Raw genomic sequence first — 15894 nt, forward strand, 5'->3', positions numbered from 1 at the left:
CTGTGACCTCTCTGTGGTTCAACTTCTTCGCTCCTTCCGTCAAAAGTGTTTCTGAATGAGGACTCCCAGACCCCAGGGATCCTGTCACATGCTGTATAAACTGTCAATCAGATTCTTAGGGAGCTCAGATAGTACTGATAGATACTGTTTACTGAGCTCTTACTATATGTACTAGACACAGATTTTAAAACCCTCAAAATCATCCCATGAGGTAACATTACTATCCTTGTTTTACAGGAGGGGAAACTGAGGCACAAAGTTATGAAACTTACCTAAGGTCACATGGAGTCTCTGCCCCTAGAGCTCATGCTGTTAAGTCTCTTCCCAAATCAGAAGAGAAAACACTTGGACAAATTTAAAGCATTACTATAAAAATAATGTATTGTTATTTCTAGGTTTTTTGTTTAAATCAAAGAGGAAGTTTTAAACTTGACCATGCGACAGTCTGAGGTTTCAGCCCAGTGGGCTCTCCACAAGCTCTAGGTACTGTGCCTGGGACACACAGGAGGGTGGTCTTCTGTCCTCACTGCCAGAGGAGAGAAGGGGGTTTGGGGCTTTGTCAATAGATCGCTGGGTGAGAATACAGCCTGGTGAGGCCGGGGCAGTCTAGAAATGTCACTTTTCCATCTGAGGAGACTGAGGTTTGAGAAGGGGAGCAATTCGCCCCAAATCCTGTGGTAAGTCAGCTGGCAGAGGTGCTGAGAGCAGAGACGAGAGTGGTGGGGAGTAACAACGCTCTCAGTCCGACCCGGGTGGGGAGGGCGTGATTGTGCTGCTCCGAGCTGAATATTCCTTGAACCTGCCACTGCCTGGATTACAGCAATGAGCAACTGGAGAAATGGAAATGGCCTCGCAGAGGAAAATTTCCAGGCAAGTTTTGGTGTGTCCATAAGTTAGAATACCATGTAGTCATTAAAAGCATCACATGTGCAGATATTCAACTTAACACAGTCAAAGAAAGGCAAATTAAAACCTCAGTGGGGCCAGCCGATGGCACAGCGGTTAAGTTTGCACGTTCCGCTTCTCAGCAGCCAGAGGTTCACCAGTTCAGATGCCCTGTACGGACATGGCACCGCTTGGCATGCCATGCTGTGGTAGGTGTCCCACATATAAAGTAGAGGAAGATGGGCACGGATGTTAGCTCAGGGCCAGTCTTCCTCAGCAAAAAGAGGAGGATTGGTGGCAGATGTTAGCTCAGGGCTAATCTTCCTCAAAAAAAAAAAAAATCTCAGTGTATACCTTTACTTTTTCTTATGAGATGTCAAAAATCAGCAAATGGGATAATGCAGTGGATAGTAAAGCAGCTTTCACCACAGCATAGTTGGTATAGTTAAGGTCAAATCTCTTCAAGTGGAAAGTAGTCTTCTGGTGACGGTGATCCGGCTCCTTGCTTTCTGGGAGCCGTGCTCCTCCCCCCGGGCCTTACTTGATCCAGGCGCTTGCCCAGAGCCCTCAGTGAATCTGTCCCTCTCCTCTGTGCCCTGAAGCTGAGGCAGCTTTGCTACCCATTCAAAGCACCCACTTTATCGACAACCATGTGATAGCTGGTGGTCATGCTTCCAGCTCCATGGTGAGCCTGCAGCTCTTCCTCCTGTGTTAGAGCTCACTAGGGGAGCGTTCCCCAGAGATTCATTGATCACCTAAAGTTTCGTGTATAATTATATAATGACAGCTCGTTCTCCTGATGATGGTTCTGCATCCGCATCAGAACGTGAACCTCGCCTGGAAGTGCAGGCAGTATGCCTTCCAGGCCCCTAACGGCAGGCAATCCTAGCTGAGGCAAGAGCTTAAAGGGGAAGGGAGAAGCAGTGGTTAAAAGGTCTGTCATTCCCAAGCAAGCATTCAACCAGAATCTGAAAACAGACTCAGACACAGAGCACCTAGATGACAAAGTCCTCTCTCTCTCGCTGCTTTGGTCTGGGCTTTCCGGTAGGCTGTGCTTAGTCTGGGGACCCAGGGCTCCAGCATGAGCTGTAGAGACACTGAAGCAGGTATAAGGAAGAACAAACTAAATGGCCAAAAGTCTCAGAAAGATGCCCCAGGAGAAGAGGTTGATAGGGTTTTGGAAAGAAAAGACTCAAAATTTTTACCAGTCTTTCCAGGAAAGTAAGAGGAAACGTGAGTTGATGACAGGGCAGTGGAAAAGGGGCTCACACTGCAGCAGAAGGGGCTTCAGCGGGACTCGAGGCAGCATCGGATGGGCCAGTATTCGCAACAACACCCCATGGCAAGCATTTGTTTAGCAGCTGTGTGCAAGGCCTTCCCCATCTTTTCTGCACCCCTCAGGGGAAGATAACACACATAGGGTGGGGCACTGACAAAGTCTTCCGTGGCTCTTTCTATGGCAAATCAAAGTGGTTAAGAGCTCTGGGGCCAGACTGCCTGGGTTGGAATCTACACTGTGTGCCTGTGGACCATTACAGCAATTCTCTGCCTCAATTTCCTCACCTGTAAAATGAGAATAGAAATAACACCTACTTTGTAGGATTGTTGTGATGAATAAACAAGTTGGTTCATATATAGCACTTAAAACAGCGCTGGCATATAGGAGGGGTCAATATATGGTACTTATTATTATTTATATTAGTTTTTTTCTGTTTATAGAAATGATCATGTTCAGGGTGGAGAGTTTGAGAATGACTAAAAGATAATAGGAATAACAGGAAAATCATCCTTAATTCCTTCAGCCATCTCTGAGAATTTATTACCAAAGGATAAACACCATTTTTAAAGATATTTTTTCATTCCCAGAGGTGATCAACACCAGTAATTCAGACGGGGCTACGCATGTCTCAGGGTCCCCTCCTATCTCACGGGCCCCCCAAAGTTCTGTCCTACTCATTGTATTGTTGAAGTGATGACTAAGTCACCCTGGAGCCTGGGCCAGAAGTCCCACTCATCCTCCTCTAAGTGGTTTTAAATTTTTCTTTCTTTTTTAAATTTAAATTTTATACACTCTATTTTGCATGTGTTTTAATAGTATATATGACCTCACATCCTTTTTGGAAGTACACAGTGTCTATGTGATAAATGTGGTCATTAAATTCAACAAGAGCCTGGTTGTCTAGAGAAGCGGGATGCTCCTTCTAAGAAGTTCTCTGTGGCTGGGAAGACTCATGCTGCTTCTTTCTCAGTGGGCTCTGCTTGTATGGTTTTTCCCAGATCTTGACCTAAAGTCTGCCCTCTGCTACTTACATGCAAACCCCAATGGTGGACCTAGGGGCATGTGGGATCTTATGCAGACTTCACAAAGATGGAATTATGGATTCCAGAATTCTCCAATCACTGGAGTGCAAATTCCTAGGAGAGAAATGGTGGCTTGGGTTTTCCCAGTCAAACACATGGGTAGTGAAGGAATTCACGTTTCAAGGGTACCATCCTCCCAAGGAGACAAGAGACTCAAACCAAAGAGACAAGCAGAAACCAATTTGTGCAGAGTAAGAGCATTGAATTTGCTGGAGATATGGGAACCCTAAAGGTGGACACTCAGAACCCAGACCTGTGAGTCAGATGGTGAAGATCCTGCGCACAAGGCTGGGAATCTGATGCTCTGCAGCTCCGATGAGAAAGAAACATAGGGCAAGGAAACAAAAAGGGTTTTCCAAACCATTACTAGTAAAAGGACATATCAGCTCACTGAAAATTAACTGGGACACAGGTGATGACTAGAGTGAGCTGAGTAATAAATCTCTTCAAGTAACATGCAAAGGAGCAGTGTCAGCTTAGCTTTAGCTGGCAGAAGGCATGCTTCCTGGATGTGGGGACTCTGAAGTAGGAATGAGCATAAACTAGTTTGCCTTCCATGTTAATGAAAGTGGAAAAGATGAAGGGATAGAGAAGCACATGGACGACAAGGTTCAAGCCTTCTAGGAAAGAGGACAAAAAGGTGCAGTGAAGTCAAAGTAAAGCAACTGATAAAGTGAAGAGAAAAGAAAACAATGGATTGCACCCTTCAAAGATTCATGAGACAATTTAGCAACTGTAAGTCTACGGGACATTCATCATGAGAAGGTCACCTGAAGAGTGACGATGATGAGAATAGTACTAAACAGAGCTACCACTCATAGAGTGCTGGTGGCTGTGTCCATACAACGATGTAGGCATTTTTATATCTTTCAATATATTAACATCTTTAATATCCACAACAGCTCTATGAGGTGGTAGGTACTATTACCATCATACTCATACTGGGAAAAAACGAAAACCAAAATTGAGGTGCAGAGAGGATAAATGCTTGTCTGAGACCAACCGCCTGCCAACAGCAGAGGTAGGATTCGAACCCAAGCCCCTCACAACTGAGCTAACCTGCTTCATGGAATGAGCAGGTTGAGAAGGCAGCACGTAAACATTAGGTGCAGTACGATCAAAAGAACCTGACATGAATCCTGATGACAATGTTTAAAGAACAAAAAGCTATAAACCTCTACCAGGTCACTGACCTGACACGACGTTGAGCCACTGGCACCTGGGGAAAGAGTGTAGATGAGGAAGGAGCCTTTTATCAACCAGCAAAGCTATTTTGTCTGAAGTTGGGTTTAAAAAGACTTAGCACAGATGAAGAAGAAAACAGGTTAAATTTCTAAAACAGATATGACTTTTGCATTTTATAGGTAAGGAAGAAAATCAGAGATTGATGCTAGCTGAGACGTCCAAGGAGCAGAGGATGTGAAGACAGCAAAAGGAGCTGCGATGCTGGCCACACTTCCGGAAGGTACGAGAACCCAGCCAGGGGATTTCAAATGGTTCCCCTCAACACCCCTTTGGAAAGCTGGACAGAGTGATGGACGGAAACAATGCTGACTCAAGAATGAAACTTAAGAAAGAGCCCCGGACAAATCAGGGCGGGTGCGGGCAGAGAAACGTGGCTTTGGCACGGAGACACCATAGAGAAAGCAAGGCATAAGGATCCAGACAGGAACACCTGGGAAGTTACGATTTAATTAAGGACAGTCGGCCTGGATTCACACAAAGGCAGCCGTGTCTAACAAATCTGATTTATTGAGGAAGTAACAAGAAGACTGACGGGGTTAAGTCGAGGGCATAAGGAAAGCTTTTGATACAGTACCGAAGGCTGAATCTGTGTGGGAAAGCAGCATGTGTGCTGTTGCAGTGTGGCCAGTGAATGAGGAAAGGCTGGGACTGCAACCACCAGGAGGAAAGTAGACCTGCAAAGCTCTGGGCTGCTCTCTGAAAAGAGCTGTGCCCATGATGTCCTAACAGGTGAATTCTGGCCCTGACTTTGCAGCAGACGGAGCTGCCTGGCCAGACTCCCCTGAGATTGGCAGGTCCCATCAATTGAGGAGAAGTCTGGATTAATGTGCTCCAGAAGGGACCAGAGCCCAGCAGGGGATGGTTTTAGCAGACTGCGCAAAGCAGGCAGGGTGGCTGGCCTGTCTGCAACTCGTGCGACCAGCGGGAGAGTTATAAAACTGCAAACTCGGTAAAAGGGCCCATTGTCTCCACGTCTCTCTGGTGGCCAGGTGGGCCTCTTGGCCGGCTCCTGGGGCAGCCTCCCAGTACAGAAGTGGGTACAATGGAGCTCCTTCCTCACCAGGCTTGAAAACAAATCACTTACCACGTCATCTCGGTCTTCCCACTCCACCTCAGAGAGGTCAACGCTGCTATAGTTGGGTTTCCTTCGCTTTTTTCCTTCTTCGTACTAGCAGGGGGAAGAGAAACAGAAAGAAAAGATTTCCATGAGAACATCAGCCAGGGCAACTTTTCTCCTTTCAAGTCCTGTTTCGAGGAGGAGGGCTGTGGGTGGAGGGGTATCAGTGAGAAGCCCAGCAGGTGGCAGTCCCAGGGGTTTTAAAGGCAGGAAAGCAGAGGCCAGATGCCTATAAACATTTGCTCTGAGCTGGGGCAATACACAAGTCAACTTTTGCTTGATATGAATTTACCTAGCGGACTCCCTGCCTCTCAACATGCCAGATGCAAAGCAAAGTTTTCCCCTCCTTGGATGGTATGTGTGTGAGATAGGGGAGGCCCTTCTCCACTCCAAAGCTTTTAAAACCCCCTTCATGACACAGGAAAGGGCGTCTTACATACGTTTACCAAAAATCTAGTCATATTGCAGACACACAGAACCTTTTACTTGCTGTTGCACTGGCCACAGCGGTACTGAGCTATGCATGGCCACTTTACCCAGAGTAGATGTGGGTATTGGGAATCACTGCCAGATTTAATGGCCATTAGGGCATTTCTCTGGGAAAGCTGATGAGTGCATTAATAAGTGGGGAAGTGGTTTTTGTTTCTTCCCCCTAAATCACTGGTGTTAGTCACCCTGCAAGCCTACCATTTTATCCACCAGACGTTCCTGTGTCTCAGGCCCCTTACTCTTGGTTGCAGGGGTGTTTATAATGTAGGAAAGTCTGCCCTCTACTGCAGGCTAAGGATAAGCAACCCCCTCACAAGTTCAGAAGATATGGCTAATGGTATATTGGAAAAAATATCTGTGTATGTAGAGTTGTTTTATTTTTTACTTTGGTCTCTAAATTGGTCATCTTTTGATTTAATTGGTAAGATTCTAAGTAAGATGCAGCGTCACTCTAAGTGTTTTAAGACCCCAAAACCACAGGTTACCATTTTGGACACTGCTTGGCTACTTTGGAGACAGGTGCTAGAGGAACACCAGGCATAAAGGAGAAAATCAGTGTTGATATACTGAACCAAGCAAGTCTGAACTGGCCCCCAGTGGAATCCACGGGAGAGAGCCCAGCCAGCAGGTCCTGTGGGGCCAAACAGGGCCAGGTGGTTTTCCTCCCCGTCAGCTGCATTTCAGGAATCTTGAGGCATTTCTGGAGAGCGCCCACCCCCACCACCCAGGAAGGCCGCCTCTCCTCCAAGGGACAGTGGACTCTGACCACCCTGGTCAACCGTGTTTCCACTCCCTCCTCTCAGGTTTCCAATTAACAGACATTCACGGTCAGTTTTACGACATCAGATCCACTCCAGATGAAGAGGAAGGGAAGTGGTTCCCTCAGAAGCCGCTGTAAACGATAGCAGATTCGCAGTTGGATACTGTTATGGAAAGTTCCGTGTGTACAGGGAAGCTCTGGCCCTCACAAGAGCCAGGCTGGGGGTGCTGAGCCGGAGGAACAGGAACGAGGTCAGCAGGGTTGTCACCCTCAACTCTCACTGTGAGGAGGGCGTGATGGGGGAGAGGGCATACAATGCTAAGACTCAAGACTGTCCCCCTGAGGAGCTGGAGTCAGACGTTCTTGGACTTCGGTTCCCTACGCTAATAGCCCCCAAGTCCCATTTTAGTAAGAACCATCACTGAGAGCCACTAGGCCCCCAGAAGTTCAAGCAGCCCAGCTTCTGACCATTAAAGGCAGAACTTTCACAACTTCCTGGGTAGCCTAGGTCTAACGTGTCTTTTTGGGGAAAGTTCTTCCTTTGGTCACTTCAGAATGCTCCTTTATTCACATATTCAACATACATTTATTGAACATCTAGTAAGGACAAGGTACTAAGGATATAAATAAAGTCAATTCAACAGCACTTCATTCTTTCCCAAGGGCTTGCTTGCAGTTTATCACCGTCAATTCTGCCTCTCTTAGGTCAATTTATTGCCCATCCCGCATATGGGAAAATAGGTTCTAACAAGTTAAATAAGACCGTAGAGCCAGTATGGGGGAGGTCACCCCACCTACCACGAGCCCCAGACCAAACTTTCATGTAAGCCTCGTGTTATTTCAACCACTGCTAATGAAATTTAAAAAGACCCCCAAGGTCCAGAGCCCCAAATGTTGCTTCATCCTCAGAAAATGTGTCCACTTGTCCTTGTTAGAAGAGGAGAGCACAGTGGTCCTGCCACTTACTGGGCATGTGACTCTGAGCAAGGTACCCAGCTGCTCCAAGCTTCCTTTTTTTCATTTTCAAAATGGAAAAAACAACAGTACCTCCATAGCAGAAGTAGGTTGAGAGGATTAAATAGATAATATATATAAAATGGCAAACACATTCCCAGCCATGGAATAAACCTTTAATATGTAGCTAGCATGATTCCTGAGAGCCGTGACCTTCTTGGCAAAGACACAGGCTCACTGTATACAGTTGGCTACTATCCCATTTCCATGAAATGAAGGAGATCCATTCAATAATTTTGGCTGGTCACCATTCTGCAAACCATAGGTAGGCAGGAGATGTTTGTTAAAGATGATGGTGTCAGACAGTCATATTCATATGCCTCCTCCTGATGTGTATCTTACACACCAAAAGTTGTATACTAAATACCAAGGTGGGACTTACGACTCTTCTGGCAGAAAAATGTACGCTTATGCTAAAGAGCCCAAGTCCTTCTAGACAGTATCTGGCAAAAGTGGAATCTACAGCGAACCCTTGACTTCTAACCATTCCTAGATGCCTTTCTTCATTTTTTTTTTATAACCACTCAAGAAGTTCCATACATTGCACTAATAGTATTCAAAAAACTTGGAGAGATTAGAGAGAGAGAGGAAGAAAGACTTCCCAGCATACTGGTCCATACGCCACCATATTCCAGCAAGTCTCTGTAATTTAATTTCATTGAAAGAAACAGATGGGGCTGGGGATAGTCCCCATGGAAATCCATTTTAGGAATGCCTGCCCACAAGGTCTGCTTAACCAGGTATGTGAAATAGGTCTGAAACACTTTCCATTTGGGTCTTTATTAATGAGTGAGCTCCTTTAGGACATAAACAGTGATGTCGCAGAGTGATTGTTTTGAGTGAGAAAAGGAAAAGTCGGTGGGCTGTAATGTAGTAGAGCAGGTCGGGAGCCATGAGTAAATTCCAGCGTAATAACCCTAAATCCACCTTTATCTTTTTTCCCATTAAGAAAGCATATTAGAAGCCTGGAGAATAGACCTCCATTGGAAGACACCAGTGCTGTGAACTGCCGCCATCCATCCCCCATATTTTGCAGAGTAATCACCTTGGTTTTCCTATAGGAACCCCTTGGATCCCACCTGGAGTAAATATAGTTCTAGTGAAGGCAAGACCATCCTGGTTCAGAGGTAGGCAAGTGATCTGAGCGTGTGAGGGAGAGCCACATCTCTCGAGGACACAGACACTGGTTCAGGGCTGGGGACATAACTCATGCCAACCCAAATGAGACTCAATTTGTGACGTTTTCCTGGATCTATCCAGAAAAAGGAGCTCTCCATCTATTAGTATCACTAAGGTGGTAGGATGTGCACTTGAGCTCCTCATAGCCATGTCTGTCATTACTTGGAGAAAGCCCTCCTTTGAATGAAGCCAGTACAGAGAAAGCAAAGACACGAAGAGAGCCTTGAAAACATCATGTGCATGCCTGGATCAAGCTGTGCCTGAAAACCTTTATACCCTACCAACACATTCTCTCCCTATTACCCCCTTACCCTTTTTTCAGATATTTTTAAAAGCCGGCTTGGGTTTCAAGCATAAGTAGTCAGAGTTCCGACTTGGATAAATTGAGTGTCTTTATTTTTTTTTTCTTTTTAAATGAACCACTTTTAAAATACATTTTAAGTGGAGTGTTCACAAACTTTGATACTTTAATGATTATTTAGGAACATGTGATTTGCAGAATACCTCACTGCTAATCAGGACAGACACTATATTTGAGAGTGGCTGCTCCCCTGTACCTGCTTTCCCCCTGAGAAGACATATGTGTGGCCACAGCATAAGACAGTGACGGAAAAAGAACCAAACTCTCGGATCTCTGACTCCCAGGCCAGATCTCCCCTCTGCCCGGTGGGATTTGGCCTGGGCTGAATCCCAGGTCCACCGGCCCCACTCCTTCTTTGCCTGCGTGAGGATCTCGTTCCTGGGGCTGAGGCATCGGATATGGCATTTGTTAGTGTATCTATAAACTGTAACTTCCTTTGAAAATGTGATTAACGAATTGCAAACGGTTTCCAAAGGTTTATAAACAGATACTTTCAGAGCCACGGGTAGGTTTGTAGTTTTTGGTGCCTGTTTTATGAAAAAAATATGTGGGGGAGAATTTAATAAGGAAAGATATTCTGTGCTATGAAATACTTTGAGGTGGAGTTTCAAATAAAGGCCAGATGTGGTGAACACACAAACCAGCCTGTGGCCTAGGAGGATGGGACAAGGAGGGCACCCATCTGAGGAGCCAGAATCTCCCCGGCGTGTTTAACCGTCTAGGTGTGAGTGCCCTTCTGCATTCCTGCAGACTGACTTCAGAAGCACAGTGCGATGAGCTAAGGTGATGGCCCCATTCGTGTTGGTTTGAAAAAAACAAAAAAAGCCTTTGCTTTTTCTGTGTTCATTTGGGAAGGGCCAGAGGAAATCAACTACACACATCCATGCAGCCTCAGTGAAACAAATATCGTGTATGCTAATAATTGATAAACTGTACGTGCTGCTCCATGCTGCCAACAGGAAGGAAGGAGACGGGGGAGAAGGACCAGAGTTGAAGAGGAAGAAACCTTGCCCAAAGCTAATGCCATCTGGAGAAGGGGTGTGGCCAAGTGCTGGGAGCCAGCCATTGTCTGTGCAGATGTTTCTCTGCCGAGGCAGCCACGGTCCTCAGCTGGTGAACACCTTTGCCACCTCCTCTGAGGCCCTGAGTCTCCTCTTGTCTCAGACGCTGCAGTTGCCGTTTCAGGAGAAGGAAAGAAGGCATATCTTCTCTCCTCCATGTGCAAGAGGGTAGGGCCTAATGGCCACCAGGCACTTCATTGCTTCACTCCTTCATCCATTCCTTCCCTTATTTGTTCATTTGTTCACCCACATATCCAAAAATACTGTTGGACTCTGCATATTTATCAGGCCCTGAGCCAGGCCCAGGTGAGCCCTGGGAAAGCATGGAGAAGCTGTCTGAGGAAGATAATCTCACATCCTCAAGTTGCAGATCACGATTAACCACCAGTCAATCAGGCCAGTTAGGAGAGCAATGAAAAGCCAAGACCTGAGTCAGACTCGGGTGCTAACCGGGCCTCCACCTACAGGCTGTGTGCTCCTGGGCTAGTGCGCATTTCTCAGAGCCCATGTTCTTCAGCTGTAGGATGCAGGTAACAGCATTCAGCTCACAGGGCGGTGGTGAGAAGCAGATGGGTACAAATACGGTTGAGCACAGAGGGTGTCCTGACAAACAGGTCTTGAGAACATGCCCACTTGGCTGGCACTAATAAGCGCTGATGTCATTGCTGACTTACGAGATATGGCAGCCCCCCCCTCACTGAGCTCATCCCTAGAGAGCACATTCATAGGATAAAATGGTTCTTATACCATGATTATTTATTAAGATTTGTATTCCTCTAAAGAGGCAGTTCAACCTGGCGTGGTGGCCCATGCTTCTCAAGCTCAAAGGGAAAGGGTCTCAAGCAAGGATATCGTCCCAAGGCCAGGTGGCCGAAGGGCCTGTGACAGAGTGTTGGTCTCTTCCCCCAGAATTTGCAAATCAGAGTCTCTGACTGTCACAGCACGTCCAGCGTCAGAGGAGGTGGCCCTTGGGCAAGGGAATCCCAGTGGTCTGTACTAGCCACTGCTCTCCGGGCTACAATCTAAATGATTTAAACAGTTGCTGTTTTCTAAGTTTTTTCCCCCTCCCTGATTATCCATGTAACAACTGCTCATTGTAGAAAATTTGGAGAATAATGAAAAGTGTGAGAAATGAAAAAAACATTGCCCTCACCACCATAATATAGGGATCACCACCCGACATTCTGCTCTTTCCAGAAGGGTAAGTACTTTGAAGCAGTTACTGTTTTCAGTTTTCTAAATTCATTGTTTCTCCAACAAGGAATTTATAAAATGTAGCAACCAATCTGTTCTTCTTTTCCAAGTGACTGCCTTTAGCAAAAAAAAAAAAAAAAAAAAAAAGCAAGGATTTTTCTGCAGGCCAGCTCCCCTCTCACCTCCTATCATTCCTCGTGAAGAGGGAATGTTGCTTGTGCCAAGCACTGTGCTAAACACTGTGCATATCTCCTTTAACTTTCACAACTCCAAAGGAGGGATAATCGCTTCCCAGATGGGAAAATGCTGAGCACAGAGATGTAGGTCACTTGCTGACATGGCTAACAGGCAGTGGAATCCAGATTCAAACCCAGCTCTGCTGGGTTTCTGAGCCTCTGATCTTCACCACCCTCTGCACTGCCTCTCTTGAGGCGGTCTCCTCACTAACTCAGGTCCTCAACTCAGACAGCAGGTGCCGATGGAACCGCACCTAGCAGGCATATTAATGGTCGCAGAACCACACCGGAAGTCAACTCACCCACCATTAACAGCCAACTCATTCAGACTGCCCTAAAACTGGCCTTGATGGCCAGGGATGCGAGAATCTCAGTTTTAGATTAAGAACAATGACAGTACACTGAGCAAGAGCCGTGAGCTGAGTATCATGCCGCATGCCCAATATATATTACTGTATTTATGCAATGCCCACTAACCAATATCTGACTCGGGGCCTCAGAAAAGCCTTATAGTACCTGATGCTATCATTATAGCTGGGCTTTCCATCAAAATTTTGCTGGCCCCTTCAGTTGAGTGACCCCACAACAGCCCAGACTTTTCTAGATAAGATACATGACTAGATGACATAGACATTATGCCAAGAGAGAAATTCCGATGAGCCTCTATTCGGAGATGAAATCCTCATGTTCAGGGGAAGATGAGAAGCCCAGATGCCCTGGAGGGAAACAGGACAGTGAGGGTGTGTCCAAAAGCAGCCTGAAGGTGGGAGAGAGGCAACAGGGCATGTCAAGACAACAAGCCTTTTCCTTTTTCTAAAAGGTACCGTGCTCTTATTAATTAATGTTTTTAAGTCTCTCAAAGATGAAAAGTTCTCTGTGCTCTCTTGGTGTGATTACAAAATCCTTTTGATCACTGTAAAACTAAATAGCTTTGGTATTTTTTAAAAAAACAACAATTAACAAGCTGCTTTGAAAACCCAAATGACCTTTATCTTCATCAGTGTCCTCTGAATCTCCATGAGTCACATACGTTGTGTGGGGAGGAGGTGGCCTGGCCCCACCAGGGATTTTGTAGGTCAAATTCGGCTTCCTACATGTGGCTGGATTTGAATTCCCGTTCTCAAAAAGCTAGTCTGTCTTGTAATAGCAAACTCGTTATAAAAATGAAAATTTTGCTGAATGGTAGGAGGAAGTTTTTGTGCCAGCAAAGGGACAGGAACAAGGGACTGTAATAGCAGGGAGGAAAGTGGTGTCCCCAGGCCAGCTGACTCAGGTGATGCTGAGAGAAGACTCTCTCTTAGCAGAGAAGAAAGAAGAAAGTACACAGATGCTACATACAGAACACAGATGCATGCGGGCACCTGAGAGGCAGCTGCTCTGATAGGTTAGAACACTTGGAGACAAAAATCCTCTCTGAAGTTTCCTGGGCAAAAGTCAGATGCAAAACAGCCTCTAGAATGAATTTCAAAGTTTCAAATAGTTGCCAAGAGTTCTTGAGCACAGACATGTGCCATTTTGCAAAGTCCGCTTCATGCAAAGACTTCAGATACCACTGAGTTGTTAGCAGACAATGTCTAGGGTAAACAGAGGACATCTATAATTTGAGGGTGGTACATCTGTGACATCAGACAAGCAACAGGTTTTGAATTTACAGAAACTTACTTGGCATCATTCCTTTGAAAAATTAACTATGTGCAACCGGTCAGACGGTTCTGCACATGGGGTACAATTAGGTACCACAAATTGATACCAGTTTTGAAACTGCAGAGATAATGAACTTCCTTCTTCACTCAAGTGAAGTCAGAAATTAGTATCAATCAACACTGTAACAAAACATGTTAGCCTTCGAATGATGCTGCAGCTAATCGTTCACTGGGGGTGAGTTCTCTGTGGTGCTGGTTTTTCTCCTGCAGTCGGTAACATTCCCAATGCCTCTCCCCAGCTCAGTCACTGGGGAAAGGACTCTAGTCTCACTGTCTCAGCTTGGAGGGATGGTGGTCAGAACAGAGAGACCTCTCAACTTCAAGGTTTTTGTGCTAAATGACAGGAAGGACAGGAAGCTGGCAATGAATTTGCAAGTGAAATAAACAGAGGGATGCAGAGGGAAAGGAATCACTCCTTCCAAGCCAGCTGCCATACCCTCGACTCTGGTATATGCTTGTAATAGTATCACCCTGTGTCACACTGCTGAGCCTTCGTCAGGTGTGCAGGTATGAGCATGTGTGTGTGTGTGCAATTTTATTTAGGGGGCTGCTTGGCATGATAGCCTTATTTTGTTTCACTTTTTCTGCTAAAATTTTTTTTTTTAGATTTTATTTTTTTCCTTTTTCTCCCCAAAGCCCCCTGGTACATAGTTGTATATTCTTAGTTGTGGGTCCTTCTAGTTGTGGCATGTGGGACGCCGCCTCAGCATGGCCTCATGAGTGGTGCCATGTCCGTGCCCAGGATTCGAACCGACGAAACACTGGGCCACCTGCAACGGAGCGCGCGAACTTAACCACTCGGCCACGGGGCCAGCCCCTCTGCTAAAATTTTTAGCGATAATTGTGGAGGAGGAGAAGACGTGAAGGATCCATCTTTGTGGGCACATCTTCCACGAAAGCTTCCCTGATCCTTCCAGCTTGAGTCCCTCTCCCTTCGGGGTGGCCCTTTTCTGCCTCTCCCTGAGGACACAGGGCTTTGCAGCATAAACATGCATGTGGTCATCTGCTCAACCCCTCTTCTCTCTGCCCTAGCCATCTCTTGACCACCAAACTGAACAGGTTCTCATTCACCATTGGTCCATCCAGACCTCTGAACTGGTGACCCGGCAAAGGCAATATGTTTATTTTTTATTTTTTTTGCTTGTGATTCTCAATTATATTGATATATCTTTTTTAAAAAATGTTTCTGGATGCATGCCGGTCTGCACAAGCCCAAGAGACTTCTGATGTCACTTATGACTCACAGGAAAACCAAAGTTCCCCTGCAAGGCTGACTGAGTCCTCTGGGTCTTATATTGGTCTGTGATCATGAAGATGTGGGCAGAGGCTGGAACAGTCTAGTATAATCAGGGAAAGAGTCCAGTGGGAAGGCAATCAGGACTCATCAAACCACCACATGCATTGCTTCTACCTTCCAAGTGTCTCTTGAAATGAATCACCTCTCTCCATCCCTCTTGCCACCGACTTAGTGTCAGCCACCATGATACCTCTCCCCTTGATGAGCGAGAGCATCTCCCAAGCATCTCCCCTGGACTCTACCCCACCAACCCATCCTCCAGGGTCCAGCCAGGGAGATTCTTCTGCAACCTAAATCAGATCACGTCACTGCTCGGCCTGGAATCCTTGTGGCTTCTCATGCCCTGGAGTATAACAATGTTTCAGAATGCCACGAGTCCCCATCACTGTGCCATTGCTGGCTCTTCTGGCCTCTCTCTCACCACTTCCTGCCTCTTGCCATATTCCCCAGCTAGTCTGAGCTGGCTGCTAAAAATGTCATGATTAGGGGCCATCCTGGTGGCGCAGTGGTTAAGTGTGCACATTCCGCTTCGGTGGCCCAGGGTTCGCCGGTTTGGATCCCGGGTGCGGATATGGCACTGCTTGTCAAGCCATGTTGTGGTAGGCATCCCACATATAAAGCAGAGGAAGATGGGCACGGATGTTAGCTCACGGCCAGTCTTCCTCAGCAAAAAGAGGAGGATTGGTGGCAGATGTTAGCTCAGGGCTAATCTTCCTCAAAAAAAAAAAAAAGTCATGATCATTTTTGCCTTCAGGCCTCTGCACATGCCACTCCATCTGCACCCTTCACCTCAACCCAGAGTCAAGTGGCCTCTCAGGACTTGGAGGAGACATCAGCTCCTCTGGGGAGTCTGTGCTGGCCTGTCCTGCATCAGCTCAGGTCCTTCCTGTATTCTCCTCTGCCTCCTGTGGCAGCTCCATCTCCACACCCATCACACTGTACAGCAAACTAGTTTCTTACTTGCCCATCTCCCCCACCAGGGCCCAAGCATC

General features: G+C 46.4%; 1 protein-coding gene across 4 annotated transcripts in view; it reads right to left on the reverse strand.

The window, feature by feature from the left end:
• Positions 1-15894, reverse strand: part of CACNA2D3 (calcium voltage-gated channel auxiliary subunit alpha2delta 3) — an 824202-nt gene that overhangs the window by 166418 nt on the left and 641890 nt on the right. For all 4 annotated transcript variants that reach the window (XR_011426865.1, XM_070237387.1, XM_070237386.1 and 1 more), the window contains one exon: positions 5576-5659. Coding sequence is in view for 3 of the 4 variants with exons in the window: in XM_070237387.1 (XP_070093488.1) it covers positions 5576-5659 (84 nt within the window). In the remaining variant the exon portion in view is untranslated. The remainder of the gene's footprint in view (positions 1-5575; positions 5660-15894) is intronic.

This window comes from Equus caballus, chromosome 16 (genome assembly GCF_041296265.1).
Source record: "Equus caballus isolate H_3958 breed thoroughbred chromosome 16, TB-T2T, whole genome shotgun sequence".
Classification (NCBI taxonomy): Eukaryota; Metazoa; Chordata; class Mammalia; order Perissodactyla; family Equidae; genus Equus; species Equus caballus.